This window comes from Gracilinanus agilis, chromosome 1 (genome assembly GCF_016433145.1).
Source record: "Gracilinanus agilis isolate LMUSP501 chromosome 1, AgileGrace, whole genome shotgun sequence".
Lineage (NCBI taxonomy): Eukaryota > Metazoa > Chordata > Mammalia > Didelphimorphia > Didelphidae > Gracilinanus > Gracilinanus agilis.
Window position 1 is genome coordinate 538856759 of NC_058130.1, and position 18877 is coordinate 538875635.

An 18877-nucleotide genomic window follows, 5' to 3' on the forward strand; every position below is an offset into this window, starting at 1 on the left:
TCTCTCTCTCTCTCTCTCTCTCTCTCTCTCTCTCTCTCTCTCTCTCTCCCCTCCCTCTCTGTCTTTCTCTTTCTCTCCATTTGTCTCTGTCCAGCTGTTTGTCTCTCTCTTTTCTTCCTTCCCTCCCTCTCTGTCAGTTTCTTTCTCAATTGTATCTTTCTCTCTGTTAGTCTATCTCTCCCTTTTATTCCATCTATCTCATTCTCCTTTTTCTCACTCCTTTCTTCCCTCTGTCTCATTTTCTCTTTCTGTCAGTCTCTCTTTCCAGCTGTCTGTCTCTCTCTGTCTCTCTCTGTCTCTGTCTCTGTCTGTCTGTCTGTCTGTCTGTCTCTCTCTGTCTCTGTCTCTGTCTCTCTCTCCCTCTCTCTCTCTCTCCCTCTCTTTTTCTCTCTCTCTCTAATATTTCTTGATGTTAAAGCTGTCACACTACAGACTACTACTGCTGGGTAAAGGTGGCTTTATGAAGTATATTAATGTTGAATTGTCATTTAACTGGGGAAGAGCTGGTAGGAATACATTGCAGTTTCATTTAATGTCTCATTTAGAAAATGCTGATTAGAGAATGGACAGGGAAGCATCAGTTGCCTTGCACCAATCTCTGACTTGAAAGAGCTGAAAATGTGCTGCCAATCACCAATTACGAATATGTGACTTCTGGTGTTGAAATGGTTGGGGGCTGGGAAGGCAGTGCCAGCCAGGTAGGCAAGCTTAGCAGAGTTACCTCTGTTCATACTTGGAGCTTACTCTTTGGATTTCCTGGGAACTGAACCCCGAGTCTTAGCAAGCAGGTCCTGAAGAATGTTTACCCACTTGTCAGTCAGTTAAGGCCAGCCAGCAACAAGAACACCATCCTGCTTTCTGTACAATGGCCCCATCTGTGGTCTGATGCCACCCGCTCTGAGGAGGAGAGTTAATTGCCTCTGTGCTACCTGAAGCCTCAGTTCATAATGACCAGGCCACGGCTTTACAGAGCCTCACTTAAAATAGATGGGGTGATTTGTGTGTTGTGAGCTGCTGTCTGAAGGGAATTCAGCCAAGTCAGCCAAACTCATTGCAGTTTAGATAGACCTCGGTGGAATCACAGAAATAGATGGTTTATCAGCTTGCTCCCTGCCCCATCCTCCCTCCTTGGATTCCCTTTTTCACCCCCATTTCTTGCGGGGCTTCCAGATACGTAGAGTGGGTGTTGGGATAGGAGCCTCCTGGGCCTGATGTGCTGGACCAAAAGATGGAGCTATACCCAGCTCACTGTTGGTCTAAAGATTAATTTTTGGTTTTTTCCAAGCATGTGATTTTAGTGTGGTCTGTTGTTTGTACGTCTTTTAAAAAGATAAATCAAATCCAGACCTGAAATACTAGTGTATGAATTTAACAGATGTGGTGCCATAAGGGACCCACTGTTATAAACTGCAGAAAGGGCCTTTTTTTTTTTTTTTTTTTTTTTGGTTTTAAATACTTGAGACCCAAGCTTATTCCAAAGAGGTTTTGGAACCACAGAGGAGAGGCGAGAGGTCATTCACTCAGACAGCGGCAGCCACCCATCGTTCGACTCTCCACGCAATCACTCTGAAATCTAATTCAGATATTTGGGGGATAGACTCTCCCCCTCCTCCCCCATCTCCCAACCCCCCTGGAGCTCCAAGTGAAAGTAGGGCAGGAAGGGCTCCGGCTCACTGTCCAGGTTTTCTTAGGTGAAAGATCACTTTGAGATGACACAGCTGAGTAGTCAGGCTGAAATCCTGGTTGGTATTTTATTAATTTTGCACCAAGATAAATCCTGAAATTCTGACAAACTCCATGACAGGTGAAATTCCTTCTTGCAGAATCTGCTCAGCAAGAGGCTGCTCATTTCGTTCTGTTCCGAGGCAGGCAACAGGAGGGCAGCTTTATAATCAGCCCTCAAAGGACCCCCAGCCGCCCCAGAGTCTCGGGCTGATTGAATAACTCCTGGGCCTCTTCCCCTAGGCCTCCATCAGCAGGGGTCCTGTGGAAAGCAATCTCCCGCAGACTGGCACTGAAGTGAGCTTTAAACTACCATTTTCTGCTCTCTAGAGGAGCCTGGAGTACTAAAAGATAGATGGACTGCAGATATTTTATGAGAAACTGTCAGAAGAAGAGCAGAGTAAATGTTTTTTTTTTTCCTTCTTCTTTGAGTCACACACTACATCACTGTTGAATTTCTCCGAGAATCTTTTACATTTAAAGTAAGAAATTAATTGGTTGCTAACCTTTCATCCCACCCACCCCCCTCTTCGTTGTCTTCCTCTTCCCTTTTTTTTTCTTAAATATTCACACAGAGGCCCTTTGCTTAACCACAGTTGCAGAAAATCAGTACCATTTGCACTGAAATATTTATAATGACAGAATGAAAAATTGGATTCATTTTCTGGACTGTAGCCGAACAGCCTGCAACTTGGTGTAGCGTTGTTTAGCATCTCTCATTCCCTCCTTTCACTAGAACCCTTTGCAAAAACATAGCACATGGACACTTACCTACGTTTTGGAAGAATGCTTACCAAAACACAGAATCCATTTTAAGGCTTTAAAAAAAAAATAAAAGAGACGAGAAAAGGCACATTTTTTCATCTCTACCATCATGTGGGGGATGGATGAAGAAAGGCGGCAAACAGAAAGGAATCAAGGAGATGAAACAGGTAGAAAGAGAAAGGGTGTGAAATATGTAATGAGGAGTTTTTTAGAAGTTATAGGGGAATATAGAAAGCCATCTGTCCTGTACTTTGTAGCAAGTACAAATGGTATTCAGCATACCCAGTACCTTGGGGCAGATTTTTTACTGCAGAGATGGGAAAAGAAAACTGGGAAGTGTGTGTGTAAGTTGAATACCTTACTTCAACTTTTTTTCTTTTTTTTTTTTTTTTGGCTTGCTGAGTGGACCCTAATTCTATTGGTTTCTCAGCACATGGTTGGTTTGCCAAAGGAAAAGCTAATGGTTCTGTATTGGGTGAAACCATGTCAATGATACAGAGGATTATGAATCTAGAGCTAGAGAGACCTTAGAAGCCAGCTCATCCAATCCTACCATTTTACAGGGGAAGAAACTGAGGTCCTGGGAGTCAGGAGAGAGATTTCTCTAGAGATCAAGGAAGTATTTATGGGAATACAGAAGTAGACTGGGCCTTGAAGGATGAGTAGGATTTCAATATACAAGACTGGAGAAATCATTACAGACCTAGAAATATCATGAGCAAAGACAAGGAGCACCTGGGAGAGTTTGGTTGAGATCTGAGAACAAGGAACCATTGGTTTAGCAGGATGATAAGAGTACAGGAAAGGAAATCATGTGAGATAAGGCTTCATATTTGCTAACACTGTATTTCAAATAGGATAAGCTAACCTGTCAAATATACACCAATGTAGGATAAAGTGATCTAGAGATTCTAGGGATTTTATTTTCTTTAAAAATGACTCTTTAAGGAATCATAGCTCAGAATTTCCCAAGGACCCAAGTACCAAAAGTATGACTAGAGAATACAATATAAGCAAGTGAGAAAATGACATTTAACATAGTAAATTTGAACTTACCCCCAAATTATCTACATATTCTGTATTATATAAGTAGAATGAAAGGCTTTTTTATATCAATAAATATACTTTTAATATGAAAATGTATTAATTCTAATTAATTTAATATAAAATGTACTATTACTAATATTAGTTAATAATAATGGTATTAATAATACCCTATATTTTTATAGCTACATTAACTTCCTCCCAAAAAAAACTTTAAATAACTTGACTTATTCTAGCTTGATACGCAAAATGGGATATAAAGGGTATTACAGGACCAGTTCTCTATACTCCTTTCTCACTGGAAATGCCCTGGGCTGACTTGTGTTCTACACATCTCCCTATTCTCTGAAAAACAACTAAATACAATTTCTTCTGGAACTTCAAATAGATTTGGAATGCCTAAGAGATATTTGCCTTCTCAACTGTTCTCCTTCAGGTCATTTTTTTCTTCATCTTCTGCAAGCTACCATTTTGAAATTTTGAGTTACTTCAATTCTATAGGCTAGGAAAAAAAAATCTCAGTGCTTAGATTTGCATTTGAAAGGTAAGAAGAAAAGAGGTCATTTACTGTTGGAATCACCTGAAATTTGTACTAGTTATGTAGTCTGTGACCAAAAACAAAAAGAGTGGAAGTTTTCTTAGAGTCTTGAAGATTGTTTTTTCTCATTGTATTCCAAAAACGGTTTTGAAAAATATGCTGACAGTTCAGCATGAAATGATATGTGTTCTCACACAAACTGCATTGTAACTTAGGAATTTAGCCCGAAGTTATTTTACTGTAGTGTGGCTTTGATTCGGGGTAGAAGAAAAGTTTCCTTAAAAAGTGTGTTTTGAGATTTGACAATAACTTTTCTTCAGTGCTGTGCACGGATTTAGTAGACTGTTTCCACTTAGGTCTTATTATTGTTCTTGGCTTTTTGTTTTTTCTTTCATATATATGCACGGGCAGGGTTGTGATTTGTTTCTTTATGTTTGTGTTTTTAACAACATATGTGAGCCTTAAAGGGAAGCCAAAATGAATGAAAACCATTGTAATGATATGTTCAGAATTAATCTTCTCTTCCTAGGAATAAGGAAATCTTCATTAAAGTGCACTAATGTATTTGTGAATTGAATGCATGCATGCATACATACATGATCTGAAAATGTGTGTATATATATAATATATGCATACATGCATATGTACATTTATATTTGAATTCCACATATTGATCTTGAATAATTCAAACAGTAAATGATCCTGTCTTTCAGCAGTACTTCTCTATACCCAAATGTAAATTTGTGGGTTAAGATTAGTCTTCATAGTCAATAAGGTTTAAGTAACTCAAAACTGTGAAGTGATAGATCTTGGATAATTCAGAAGAAATGACCTTGAGGTAGAGAGAATGTAAGGATCCCCAGGGAGTAGCAAAAAAATCATGACTCCTCCATGTATTTGCAAATATAATTATAAGGGAAAGCTGTCATCTTCTCTACGTGGGAAATCCCAGTATGGAAACTTTCTCCACCAGTACAAATGACAACCTATTGATAACTTAATAGGTAGGTCCCAGGGAGTTTCCCGAAGCACAGAAATGTTGTGACTTGCCCAAGGTCTCATAGAAAATAAATATTAGAGGGGGCAGCTAGGCCACTCAGTGGACTGAGAGTCAGGCCTAGAGACAGGAGGTCCTGGGTTCAAATCTGGCCTCAGGCACTTCCTAGCTGTGTGACCTTGTGCAAGGCACTTAACCTCCATTTTCTAGCCCTTACTGTTGTTCTGCCTCGGAACCAATACATAGTATTGATTCTTAAGTAGAAGGCAAGAGTTTGATATGGTTTGGTTTTTAAAGGAAAATAAGTATTAGAGATAGGACTTGAGACCAAGTCTTAGTCTTCCTCAACTCCAAGTCTAGATCAGATATCCATTATGACACACTGGTTCTCTCTCTCTGTCTCTCTCTCTCTCTGTCTCTCTCACTCTGTCTCTCTCTCTCTCTCTCTCTCTCTCTCTCTCTCTCACTCTCTCTCTCTCTCTCTCTCTCTCTCTCTTTCTCTCTCTATCCTTTCTTTCTTCTCTCTTTCTCTCTCCCTTACTCTTTTTCTCTCTTTATCATCCCTTCCTTCTCCTTCTCCCTCTTTAGTTCTCTCTGTGATTTTCTGTGTCTGTCACTCTTACTGTCTGTGTTTCTCTCTGGCTCTGTGTTTGATGCCGCCTCTAATTTGTCTGATTTCTTGTTTCTCATTTCTCTGCCCCTTTCCTCCCCTCTATAAAATTGCTGCAAGTGGCATGGTTCACAGAATCACTTTAAATGTTTTTTAAATGATAAAGAGAACAAGGCTTAAGACAGAGAAAAGCAGCATGGCGCGGGTCCTAGTTGAAGAAGGGAGAACTACCAATCAAGACATCAGTATGAGAACTCCTGAAATGCATGTTTTATCTTAATATCTGAGTTAGCAACTCTCTGGGAATATTCCTCCATCTCTCTCTCTCTCTTGTCCAGCTCCTGTGTTGTGGCTGGTTTGCATTTGTGTTTGGAGTGCCAGGCGGGTTTAATGAAGTTATTCTTTTATAAATTTTGCAACACTGAAACAAGCGTGAGGGCTTTAAATTAGAATAAGTGCCACTTCTGTATGGCAGGTTCCTTTGAGGACTGATTAGAATCAGGCCTCCTGTTGCCTGCCCCTTTATACGTGGCAACATTGCTGTGTGTACTTGTTTACAGCTTGCCTTTGAATGTGCATGAGTATGCACCACGGCAGGCTGCATTGCCCTCTGTTAGTCAAGACTCTGCCTTTCTTCCAGGATCAAGTTAAATACTTCACTTTAAAGAGTTTTTTTAATTATGTTGCTTTATTGTAATGAATTAAAATGAACTTGGAGTAGCAAATTATATAAGAATGTGAGGGTTATAGATTAGTCTCACCATAGCGACAGCACATCTTTGTTTGGGGAATGAAAGTGCTATCTTTCAGATGCCTCTGAGCCGCTTGGGATGGCAATGGGATAGATAAGGGGAACGGGTCTCTGTGGAGGGGAGAAGTAGATCACTGGGCCATTCTCTCTATCTCAGTGACAGTGAGATTTTTCATACCATAACTTACCCAATGAAATGAACCTCCCACAAAGACAAGAAAGGAAAGTCACCAAAGATACAGGTCAAACAGCTAGCCAAATAAGGTTGAATTCAGGTCAGTAAAGAGAGGAGGAAGAAACGGAAGAGGAATACCTCTTTATGACCTCTGTAGAAATAAAAAATGAGACTAGAGGAAAGTTGTGGAAGTAGAGAAAAGGAACAGAATAGAGAATATATTACCACATTTTGTGACCCGAAGAGGTTCAATAAAGGATAAGAAAAAAAAGATAGATAAACAAGGACTAGCTCAAGGAACTTTGCCTTCTCTTTCCGTTTCTTCTGTGCATGTGGGAGCTTGATAATGAACGGGCAAGGTCAAGGTGAAAAATGAAGGCTTATCCAGGAAAAGAAAGAGAAACCCCTTTATTCAGGGGGAAAAGCAGGCTTGAAAAGAACATTCTTTTACCACATCTCCAAAATCAGCACTTGTGATTTAAAAGGGAGTGGCCAAAAAAGAGCCAAAGTGTGGGTTATTTACAATTTGTCAGAGGGAGTTTCTTTGGGTTTAAAATAGGAACTGTCGGGAAGGTTGCACTGTGTCGGGATAAAGACTACTCTTTGGAGTAATATATCTCTGGAAGGACAGACGGATCAGAGTGGCATTGAAGTTATCCTCCAAACAAAGTTCCTAACAGAGGTTTTTTACCTATAGAACCTAGGCGTATAGGTGACTGTATTTCTCTTTCTTGAGAATATACATTTTCCTGTGACATGTCCATGAGCTCATACACAAATTGAGCTATATACTCCTCCAATTGCACACATCTCAGAAGGAGATGTTGAATCTAAGGATTCCTCTTTGTTTACCTTCCCTAAAGTCAATGAACTATTGGACAGGTGCTATATTGATGATTTATAACTTGTTCAACTAATTTCTAATGTGAATTTTCCTCCTAGTGTGGGGCAATGCTTCTAATAGAAAAATGTCAGTATGGCACACTTCTTAATACACTCTCAAGGAGCCAATTTTCATGACTACCACCAGTAATTTTGCTTAGAGGAATCCTCATCCAAGGGACTATGAAAACCTGAAAAGAGCCTTTTTTTTTCTTCCCTTAAAGGTTGCCCTTTGCATATAAATTACAGCTCTTTGTGCCTCCCCCATTCTAATGGGATGACCTTTTGGATCCACTGGACAAGTCTAAATCCTAAGCCCACCAGTCAGTTTTTAAATCAATGCCTTCCATGCTCCAGAAGTTCAGCTCTCTGACTTCATATTCAAGGGGCACAAGAGCTGTGGCTTAAACATTGGAGCTCAGAGGATGTGTATTAGTGACAGGCACACAAACAACCACCTGCCTCAAGAACATGGACCTAGTAGTGGGACTTTGGCTCATCTCAATAGCTAGACCCACTACTAGAGAGTAACGGGAATTCACCGTCTAGGAGAACTGGAAAGAACAGAAAATATGGAGCATTTTCACCAGGACATTCCTAACCAATTATCAATTTAAGCTTCCACTATTTGTCACTAATTACTACACGAGACTGTTAAATATTTAGCAGGAGTTTGTTTAATTGGGTTTGACGATAGAGGAGACTGGCTGAACATGGCTGGAGCACCAGGAGTCAGTCAGTTCTGTGTACTCAGAGCTTGACAGAGAGGAAATTTGTATTCGCAAAAGATGAACACATTGCTGTGTCAGACAAGATTTTTTATTCTGTTCCTTGCACAGTTTTATTTATCTTTAAGGTATCTAAAATTAGAGCACGAAGAAGGGGGCACTACTCATGGATGTAAAATTGTAAGGAGGTCATTCTTAACCTTGTTTACAGATGTTCTAGTTTAGAAAGCACCAGTGTGATAAATTAAACATTACAGGGGGAAAAATTAAAGCATAGCAACAACTGGCACATGAACACATTTGTGTGTAAAATGCTGACTTAATCCCTGAATATCTTATTAGATAGCATTTCCTATGAAAGCCTTCCAGTCGCCTGTATTACTCCTCTATGAGGATGGTTTGGAATCCAGCTCCTACTTTCCCTCATGCCCCTTCAGTCAGTTTAGTTTTGGGATTTTGTTGGCTGGTCAGTGAAAAGAGACACCTGCAGAGGTACGATGATTCCGTTTAGTGCTTTCCTTAAAACAAACAAAAATGCCCCCATAAAACTTTTGCTCTTTGAATGGGTTTCCAATTGGCAATGGATAGTCTTTTTTTTTCCTACTTAGAATATTATTTTTAGCCCAGTTTGATGGATGCCAATATATGCTATATTCTGTTGCAAATGGCCAGAGCCATTGCTAGGAATCTTGTAACCAGGACAAGTACTATAAAATATTCCTGGAGCAAGAAATGTTACTGCTATTGGTGGAAGGAGTAAAAAGAACGGAAGCAAAAAGTGAGTGTAGGAGCTCACCCCAACCTGACACCTGGTTGCTTCCTAACTTACCTAATTATTCTTGCTAATTAGGTTCAAAGCTCTTGTTTCTTTGCTTCTGAAGAACTGCCAAGTGCTCTCAGTGTCCTCTAAATCCAGCACCCAGGAGCAAAGGCCTGATTGCCTTGCCCTAGTTACAGATCTGTAAATAGCACACTTAAGGACTAAGATAGTATGCAAAATACTTCTCATACAGAGATGGGATAACTAGTGCCTGAACTTTTACTACTGCCTTCACTTTATGTTATAAAAAAAGTGAAAATATCACCATGTTTATAAGGCCTTCCTTCTATCCACAACAGCTCTTTGCTAATATCTGGTCATTTTGTAGATTTCTTTGCTTTCTTAGCACCATATAGATATTGTCAAAATACAAGGAAGTACTCTATGAACTTGAATGTAGCATTAATGAAATAATTAGTTATTGTGAAGGCTTCTGAAGATTCATTTGCATAATACATGAGCCAGTAAAGCCCATCAGATTCTGTTGCTTTTCATCACTGCACTGACAACCATGGAAGATTTTCCACAGTTGCTCTGATATAAGGGAAAGGACACTAACTCAAGAGGCCATAGATCTGAATTTTAGTCCAGGATTTGTTACTACCTAGCTGTCTAACTCTGGGTGAGTAACCGTCCACTTCTAGACCTCAGTTTTCATACCTATGAAATAAAAAGATTGAACTAAATGATGCCAAAGGTTTTTCCTAGCTCCAGAGGGATTCTATGACTATAGAAGTTATTACTTTAGGAATAAGTTTGTGAGCATTCCCCAGATGGAATAGAGAATTTTTTTGTTGTATTCCATAGTAATAGTATTAGAACTAGAAAGGATCTTTTGAAGAAATTGAGACACAAAGATTTAATTACTTTTCTAGGTTCATACATCTGCCAAATGTCTGAGGCAGGATTTGAACTCTGTATGTTTTTATTCTAAGTCTAGTACTCAATTCACTGTGCTACCCACCTACCACAAAATACATGTTTATGTCCCTAATTTAAACCTGTTTCCAGAGTTTAATATGTGGTATTTTCCACCAAAATTTTAAGGTAATAGCAGCTCAGTAAAAAGAGTGTTGGATTTTGGAATCAAGGACCTAGGTTTGAATCCTGATTCTGCCACTTCTACCTGTGTGATCTTGGGCAACACCACCCTCCTGGGGCTCATTTTACTTATCGGCAAATTGATAGAGTTTGACTCTATAACCTCAGAGGTCTCTTTGGAGTTTTATCTATGTGTGTATTTCCACATTCATAAGTTCTACTTTTAAGATATCAAATATGACTTATTAAAAAGTTGTCACTAATATAAAAATTTTCAGAGTATTAAACAAATTTTACAGGTGAACAAAATAATTCCCCTTGTACTGTAGTCCCCCAAAACTCTATCCAAAAGGTTTTTTTTCAGTAGTCCCCAGGGCCATGAATACTCACACCCCATTATCCACTCCCCACCAAAAAGCAACCCCAATAAATGATAGACTTTGAAATAGCATGTAATGTGTAAATCACACTCTGATGTGTCTCACCAACCACTCTTGGTTTTAGTTATGTGGTGCTCCTACCTTTGGGGACTAAATTGATAGCAACTATTTAGTAATCCATGCAGCATTTATTTAGCACCTACTCTGTCCAGAGAACTACAGAAACTGTGGAGGAAACTGAAAAGTTGAAAAAGGCACAGAACCTGCAGTCCCAAGGCTTCCATTCTGGTAGCACAGAAGAGATCCATTTGAAAGGGCTGCTGTTGCCAAGGGGAGAATTGAAGTACAGTGAGGGGGTACAGAGTGTTATGCTAGTTCAGGGAAGTGAGTAAGCACTTCTGAGAGGGTAGACTAAAAGACTGCATCATGCAAGAAGTGGAAGCTAACCTGTGTCTTGAAGGACAGGAATCAGACTGGTGAGAAGGGAAAAAGAAAAGCATTCCAGGCAGAAGCATGGAGCTTGCAAACCATAGAGTGTATATGAGGATGAGTGAATAGAACTGCTTTGATTGGTCTGTGGGGGCCATAAAAGTAAAAAAGGAAAGGAGTGAAAAAAACAAGGATTAAAATGGGGCCAAACAATGGAGGGCCATGAATGTCAGAACAATTTTTTCACCACAAACCATAATCATTATGCTCATTTCCCCTTCCCATTTCAGTTTAATTTGGTTTTATAACCATCACATAATAGATCAAATGTCCCAAATCCAAAACCTAGCATCTCTTTGCCTAGAAGTGGGTTTTCAGCACCAGTAACCCCCTTATCTCAATTCCTCTCAGGCCCTCTCCAGTCCAATACATGTAGAACCCATCTGATCTCTGAACTTGGTTATTTTGTTCTTATTAATCATTTGTGGTAGCATAACAGTAAATAGAGTCAATCTTATAGTCAGGAAAACTGGGGTTCGTCTCAACTCAGATACATAGCAGTCGTGTAACTCAAGGCAAGCTCCTTAACTTCTCAATGTTCTCAGCATCTCTAAGACTAGAGGTCTGTGTGCAGGTATGCTTTCATGTTGGTACGGGAGGTCTCCTCTCTGGGAGGCATCTATGCCTAAGAAATCACAGTTTGACTTTGATGGCATTGTTTCTGCACCCTACTATAAAACCCACCCAAAAAATCACATCTAGAACTTGGAAAAGGAGTGACACCATTTTCTACAGCATTTGTAGAGGGGACAAAATTGAAAGGTGGCTTAGTTGGACCTTACTTTGGACCCAGATTTTCAGTTATTCAGGGTATCCACATCATGGAAGGCACAGGCTCCCTTTGTTTGGATTCTGAAATAGGACCAGTTCCTCTGAACAGAAACTTTGCATATATGATTTTACTTGGCATAGACCCACCCCAGATGACCCAATAGGTCTATCTTTTCTAGCCCTGTCATCCAGGTAATTTAAGGTGGATGTTAAGGGAAGAGATTTTTTTTTTTTCCAGCGAGACTTATTAGAATGTAGAATAGTTTCTCAAGGGAGATGACGGAAGGTCTGCTGCCAGTCATTTAAGACTTAAGCAGGAGAATAGACTTCAAGGAACAATTCTGCACTAGCAAGAAGAAAACTGGATAACCTAATAGTCTTTTTGGGTTCTTAATTTCTCCTATTTTTTGATAATTTTTTCCTGATAATGCCTTTTCACTCTTCACTTGAATGTGTGTCATCCAGCGAGTATTTTGAGACGTCAGCTCAAGCCCATGTGAACTGTTAAGTGTCAAAAGAAAACGTATCAGTGTCTCCCCTAAATTCATGGTAATGACATTACCACATAAAAAATAAAAAGGGAATTCTGTCAGTGCAAACATGATCATAAATGCAATATTTTTTGGCATTAAAGATAGTGGCAAAAGAACTCAATGGCAAGATGAGTTTCTAAAATGTCACTGCAATGTCAAAACAGAAGAATAGAACCTCTTCCTGCTAAATCTCTGCTAAATGGAAGTTTCTAGGCAACTTCCCTGCCTCTCAGAAATCATCCTGGCCCATGTGTTTTTGATATTCAGAGAGCGCAGAGGATTACCATGTCATATTTGTCTCTTCTCTCTTCACTGATAGCAAGTCTATGTATCTCATATGAATACATATCTAAGTTTCTAATACAATGTGGCATCACCATTGAGTGAATGCGTGAGCAGGGAGCTCTCAGTGCATCTATACAACAAAGTGAGCTTTCCCAAGTTTCTTTAGCCTCGAACTACTAATACCATAGTTTCTAAAAATTATAGGATAAAGAGTATGCACATGGTGCCCAACCATTGCACAAGCATTTGTAGATTGGTTTTTTTCAATTCCACTGAATATTATTTTCACAACATCCCTAAATGGCAGTGCCAGAGCCTGGAACAATTCACCTTTAACTAACCCAAAGTGGTAAGTAGTTTTGAGATTGTGTGGGCTTTGAAAACCAATAAATGATTTCACTGAAATCCCAACAACCTTATTAAAGTTTTAAAAGGCTACACTTGATTTCATGACAATTTCTTCCCCAACTCAGTAAAAACCTTGTGTCTTGTCACCATTAGCTGCAGACAGTTAGAAAACTATTATGCTAGGAAAGAAGTTTGGAATAAAAGGGATAGGGGGTGGAGATATAGAAAATCTTGATTAGAAAGTATAATTTAATAGAACATGTATTGAACCAAATGTATTGATTAATGCAGAAGATATAGTACTTATATTGATTCAAACCAGAGATTTAGTACTAAAAGCTGTAAGCCAAAAAAGCTGTTGCAGATTGCTACAAAAGTCAGTTTAATGCTGTCCTTGAGAATGCCTTCACAAAGAAATTCTTCTAATGTTTGAGGACTAGGTAGAATGCGGTATATGTCAGTTTGATCCCGGAGGGTTTTATTTTGTACTCTAATAGCTGTTACGAGCCTACATTATATCCAAGGAGTAATTTTCCTTAGGGGTGCCCAGCTCGCTTTGTGTCAATATTCTAGCATTTTAAGTCACGTACAGTATATGCTTCTGGGAACAGTGCAGGAGCCAGCCAGACTCATAATGGTCTGCATTCATTAATAAAGGCAGAAGCTTCTGTCCCTCCATTGCCCACTACAGGGATGCCTCCCTGGCCTTCCGGGACCCGTACAGACACATTTAAAGAAAGCTTTATTTTGAGTGGGCAGGAGATGAAATGCAGGACTTGCAGGCATTTCCTAAGTCAGCTATATGCCCGAGCACAGGGGTGACCTTAATGGGTCAAAGAAGAATGCAGGTCAAAAGACTTATTATCCAGCCTGTTGGAAACCAATTGCTTTTGTTTAAAAAAAAAAAAAAAAGCAGTGGCGCTTAAAGGTTGATGGTAATGTAGAATCCTATTTTACAGCCTGCGATTGTGTGTGCACTGTAATGTGCTTTTAGAAAAATAAAAGCATAAAGATTATCCATAATGTTTACAGATCCTACACAAATGATAATATAGAGTGTAACATAATGAGTTAATCAGTGATGATTGATTACTGATGTTTGTACTGTTCAACTCCAGAAAAAATAACATGCTGCCGGGGTGCTGTCACCATCTGTTGAAAGGAGCATCCACATTTAATCTTGATATTTCTTTATTTGTTCCCTCATTGCATTGTTTCAGAGATACAATTGCCTTCTAGTTCATCTGGTTTAGGAACATCTCTTTTGAAATGAATGCGACTGCACCTTGAATGGGGCGGTGGGGGGCACTAATGGGATAGTGAATTAGTGGGTAGCTTATCTGGAGTTGTTTCACTCATTTTTTCTTTCTTTCTCTTTCTTTCTTTCTTTTCCTTCTTTCTTTCTTCTTTTCTTTCTTTCTTCCTTTCCTCCCTTCCTCCTTTTATTTATTTCTTCCTTCCTTTCTTTCTTCCTTCCTTTCATTCATTCATTCTTTCTTTCTCTTTCCTTTTCTTTCTCTTTCTTTCTTTTCCTTCCTTCCTTTCTTTCATCCTTTTTCTTTCTTTTTTCTTTCATTCTTTCCTTCCTTCCTTCTTTCTTTCTTCCTTCCTTCCTTTCTTTCTTTCTTTCTTCTCTCTCTTTTTTCTTTTTTCTTTCTTCTCTCTCTCTCTTTTTGTCTGTCTTTTCAAATCATACTGGTTGTTTTTGCTTTGCTTTAAAAAGGTATCAGGTTTTTGTTTGTTGTGTTGGTTTTTTTTTTTTTTTTGTCTAAGACAGAAGCTCATAGGTCACGCCCCATCCCTTACCTACCACCATCTCTTAACCAAAAAGCCTTTTTAGAACTTAACCTTCAAAGGCTACTTTTTAAAATATTAATATAATGAATATAATATTAATGTGCTTACTATTATCTAAACCATAACTAAGATAGAATGGCAAGAGCCTTGCTCTAGGGTACCAAAATTTAGAGAGTGAAAATGTGTGAACTTCTTCAGTAGCTAGAAGCCACTCTAGTAACTAATTTTCCATCCTATGAAACTGAATTAATGTTTTGGGCATGTGTATGTGTTGGGCTTTTTTGCCATGGGGTGTGGGGGGACGGGTGTATGATTTAACCAACATAGGGAATTCTGGCTGATGAAAACATATCTATTGATATGTATAGGCACCTACTCTGAAATTTTTAGGCTTGGTGGGATGCTGAAAAGTTATGTAACTTATCCAGAGTGACACAACCAATATATATCCAAGTCGGGACTTTAATCTAGGTCTTCCTGACACTGAGGCCAGCTTTCTATCGATTAAACCACGTTACTTCTCAGTAATTATCTCAAGTACTTGTGTTATTTTCATACCAAAAGTTACAGAGATAATATAAAGGAGTTTTGTGTTGCCTGTCCTGGGTTTCAAGGTTCTTGCCCCAAATAAGGCCTCTTTCTTTCTACTGATTTTGGAAATTGTTCGCCTTGGGTACGTCTTATGCAGGTGATGAAATATCAAGATACTGTTCTATTAATTTTCCTTCCATTTTGTGGTGGTCAACAGTGAAGTCCAAGATCTAGACAAGACACTGTCTCTCATGAGGAGCCTTATAAGAGGGGGCAATCTTAGAGCATGATGTTAGAGATGGGAGTCTAACCAAGCCTGTCAGCACTTGGAAGTTGTATTCCCCAGACTTTTGTGCCCATGTGAAGCTGCGTGTGTTTGGGAGATCCTAAGCTTAAAATAGTAGGACATGTTGGAGTAAATTCCATGTATAGGTTGTATGAAAATGGAATCACCAGGGCAGATATTTACAGTAAAAAGATGGACTACTTTGTTCCTATTTCAAAAAGGCATGCAAACATATGTGTGCGCATTCTGCTTTGCATTTTAAGTAGAAATAAACAATTTCACTATTACATGTGGGCAGATCTCAGAAAGAAAAAGTCTGAATTAGTCATCTGTTGTAGTGCCAAGTATGAAAGAGAAATTTGAGCCTCATTAAAAAAACAACTGGATCTCATGTTTAAAAAGAAATACAGTGATACAAAGAATGGTTTGTGCTCCTCAGCTGTCTGTAGATTTTTTGAGCTGAACTTCACACTTACAGCAAAAATAATAAAGAAAGATTCTTTCAAATGGGGTGTTAGCACCTTTATAGGAGAAAGTGTTTTTGAAACTTTCTGCCATTAAAGCATAATCTTTAAATGGATCTTCTTTTAAAGGTGTGTTGTGGGTTTGATTTTTTTTTTTTAGCACTCCCACCCTCCCCCTGAAAAACAACTGTTCATAACTGGGATTAATGGTTTGCAATTTTCAGTTACTTAGACATGGGGTCTCCAGTGGATGGCTTTTTGCAGCATTGAATATGGCTCTCTGTGGGATTACAGAAGTTCTCTTCCTACTTCCTTTTCTTTCCTAACCCCCTCTTTGTCGATGTTGCACTGATGTACTTCTCGATTATGTAAAACACTCTTTCCTTCATTGGAACAGACTTTTTTTTCTTCTCTCTCTCTCTCTCTCATAACCTGTCATTGCATTAAAGTACTTTGGGGACTGTGAATTGCTGTGTAAAATTGGTGAGATTACCCACTGCTTTGTTCTGTAGCAACCAATGTGGTGGTTTCCTTAAGACCTGAAGAGCTGAAAACCACTACACTGAGAAGGCTGCTCATTGATGGCCTGTCCAGTGTTACTTTACTTGCTCTACTAAACATTTATGCCTTTAGTATGGCTGACTTGTGATAGTGTGATATAGTAGTTAGGGCAAGTGCAACCCAAGTTTTTTCTTCTTTCTTCTCCCTTCTTTTGTCCCACTCCCACCCCCATCTTGCCAGCTTTACTTATTTCCTTTTTTTTTTTTTAGTCTTTGTCATCCATTTCTTTGGAATCATCTATTTTTGTGATTTCGAGTTGGAAGCTAATGCCGACCTTATTTTCGTCTTCCATATCATATAAAGATGACTTTCAAAACTCAAAAATTCCCATAGGACTTAGATATATTACTAGAAAGGACATCAGAAGTCATCCAGTCCAACTTCCTCATGCTAGAGGTATGTAAATTGAAGTCTAGAGAGTTGAGTGACTTGCTGGAGGTCACAAAGTTAATAAGTAGCAGAGCCAAGATTCAATCATAGATTCACAACCTCCTAATCCATCACCACTATCATTGGTTGGTCACTTCTCCATGGGTCATAGCATTGAGCCTAGAGACCACAAGGCATTGAAAATGGGGGCCAGTCATACTTTGACTCCCATTTTAAAGAAACTTTTCCCTTCTGACTTTTTAACCCCTCTCTCTTCTCCCTGATATCTCAGAAAGAGTAAATAATTTGCCTGTGTAATCAGCATTTAAATTTCTTCTCCTTGCTTTGTTGGATAGGTGTGAGGGCAGAGTGGAGGGCTATTCATACCTCCTTTCCAAGATGGCCATTCATCAGTTTTATTTTTGGTGCCAACTTTCTCATGTTAAGGAGTGCTTATGTTTGAGTTGTTTATGAAAGCTTGAATTATTTATGGAGAAGGTGGTTCTCTCACATAGTATCATTCATATTCACAGCTCACAGGCTCTCATTAACAGGCTGGCCTATCTCTAGGTTACTAGGAAAACTCTGACTCCTGGTTAGAGTAATTATATGTGATTAACATTCTAAAGTAGATGGCTATTACTAGAGTAAGATTGGAAATCTAAGCCCTAGAGTGTGTGTTTTTTTAAATTTTTGCCTATCACTCCATATCATAGTATAAACCAGTAATGTACTACTTTTTTGCCATTAATTCCAACATTAATTCGAATTCCAACTCCGCTACTGTATGTGATCTTGGGCTAGTGACTTCCCTATCACCGAGCCTCACTTTCTTCATCTGTAAAATTAGTTAGACTTATATAATCTCTAAATTCACTTCTGCCTCAAAACCCTATGACCTTTTGATCTAAGACAGCATTATCTCTTTTCACACAACATAAGTAATTCACCTTTTATGGTTTAAAAACATTTGTGGTCCAAAGGGAAGGACACTGACTGAAGTCAAAAGTCCTAGGATCCAACCCCACCTTTGATGCTTACTTTCTGGGTGATCTTGAACAAAGTACTTAGCTTTCCTGGACCTTGGTTCCCTTATCTGTAAATTATGGAACTGGATAATAGGACCACTGTGGTATCTTTTAGCCCTAGATTTACAATCCTGAGAGATAATTGCATATTTTAAAAATCTGGAAAAGAATGCCTGCTATTTTCTTTTTAAACCCTAGTGTACTACTGAATTTGAAGTATCCTTTATAGTCATAAGAACATTGTAACACTCAAAAGGCTCCACATTAAGAGGTATTCCTTTTCACTCTGAATGCAGAACTGATCTAAATTCTGTCCCTTTCACTATAGAGAAAGACAAGATTTCTTCCAAAATATCTTAGTACTCCAACTATGAAGTCCCAGTTCTTTCACACTGATTTTCTGAGTTTAAATATTTTTTTCTTATTATTAAAATCCCTCTGTGGGAACACAGGATCATAAATTTAGAATTAAAATGGATCTTAGGCCATTCTATTCCAACTGAGGCAAGAAAGTGGCTTGACCACATATTCATAAGGGATAGGACTGAGATTTGAAGCCAAGTCTCCCTTCATTCCATATCCAGTCTTCTTTCCATTTTGCCAGACTTTCCTCGTTGATGGATTCATTTCCGTTTCATTCCTACTAACAGAAAATTATTTAGTGCCTAGTGTGTTCCAGGGACTGTGCTAGATACTAATACAATGACAGAATATTTTCTGCCATCAAGTAGCTTATTGTCTACTAGAAAAAGAAAACATCACGAAAAGTATGCCTTTTGTATACTGAGATATAGCCCAATTGTTCAGAATCTGCCCAAATTTTTTAAAAAGGTTTCACAATATGGTGGTTTCACAAGCATGAGTTCTCAAGAATTAATTGGTTTTAAAGGGATAATGATTAAGTATTCAAGAATTAAATAGCCCTTGGGTACCTTTGGTTTTTTTAATTTGTTTGTTTGTTT

At 38.7% G+C, this 18877-nt stretch overlaps 1 protein-coding gene across 1 annotated transcript in view; it reads left to right on the forward strand.

The window, feature by feature from the left end:
- The window catches only part of ZNF521 (zinc finger protein 521), a 199126-nt gene extending 182204 nt beyond the window's left edge, over positions 1 to 16922 (forward strand). Inside the window, exon 5 of the mRNA XM_044682955.1 lies at positions 16728 to 16922. Within this exon, the coding sequence (XP_044538890.1) occupies positions 16728 to 16922 (195 nt within the window). The remainder of the gene's footprint in view (positions 1 to 16727) is intronic.
- The last annotated feature ends 1955 nt before the right edge of the window (positions 16923 to 18877 follow it).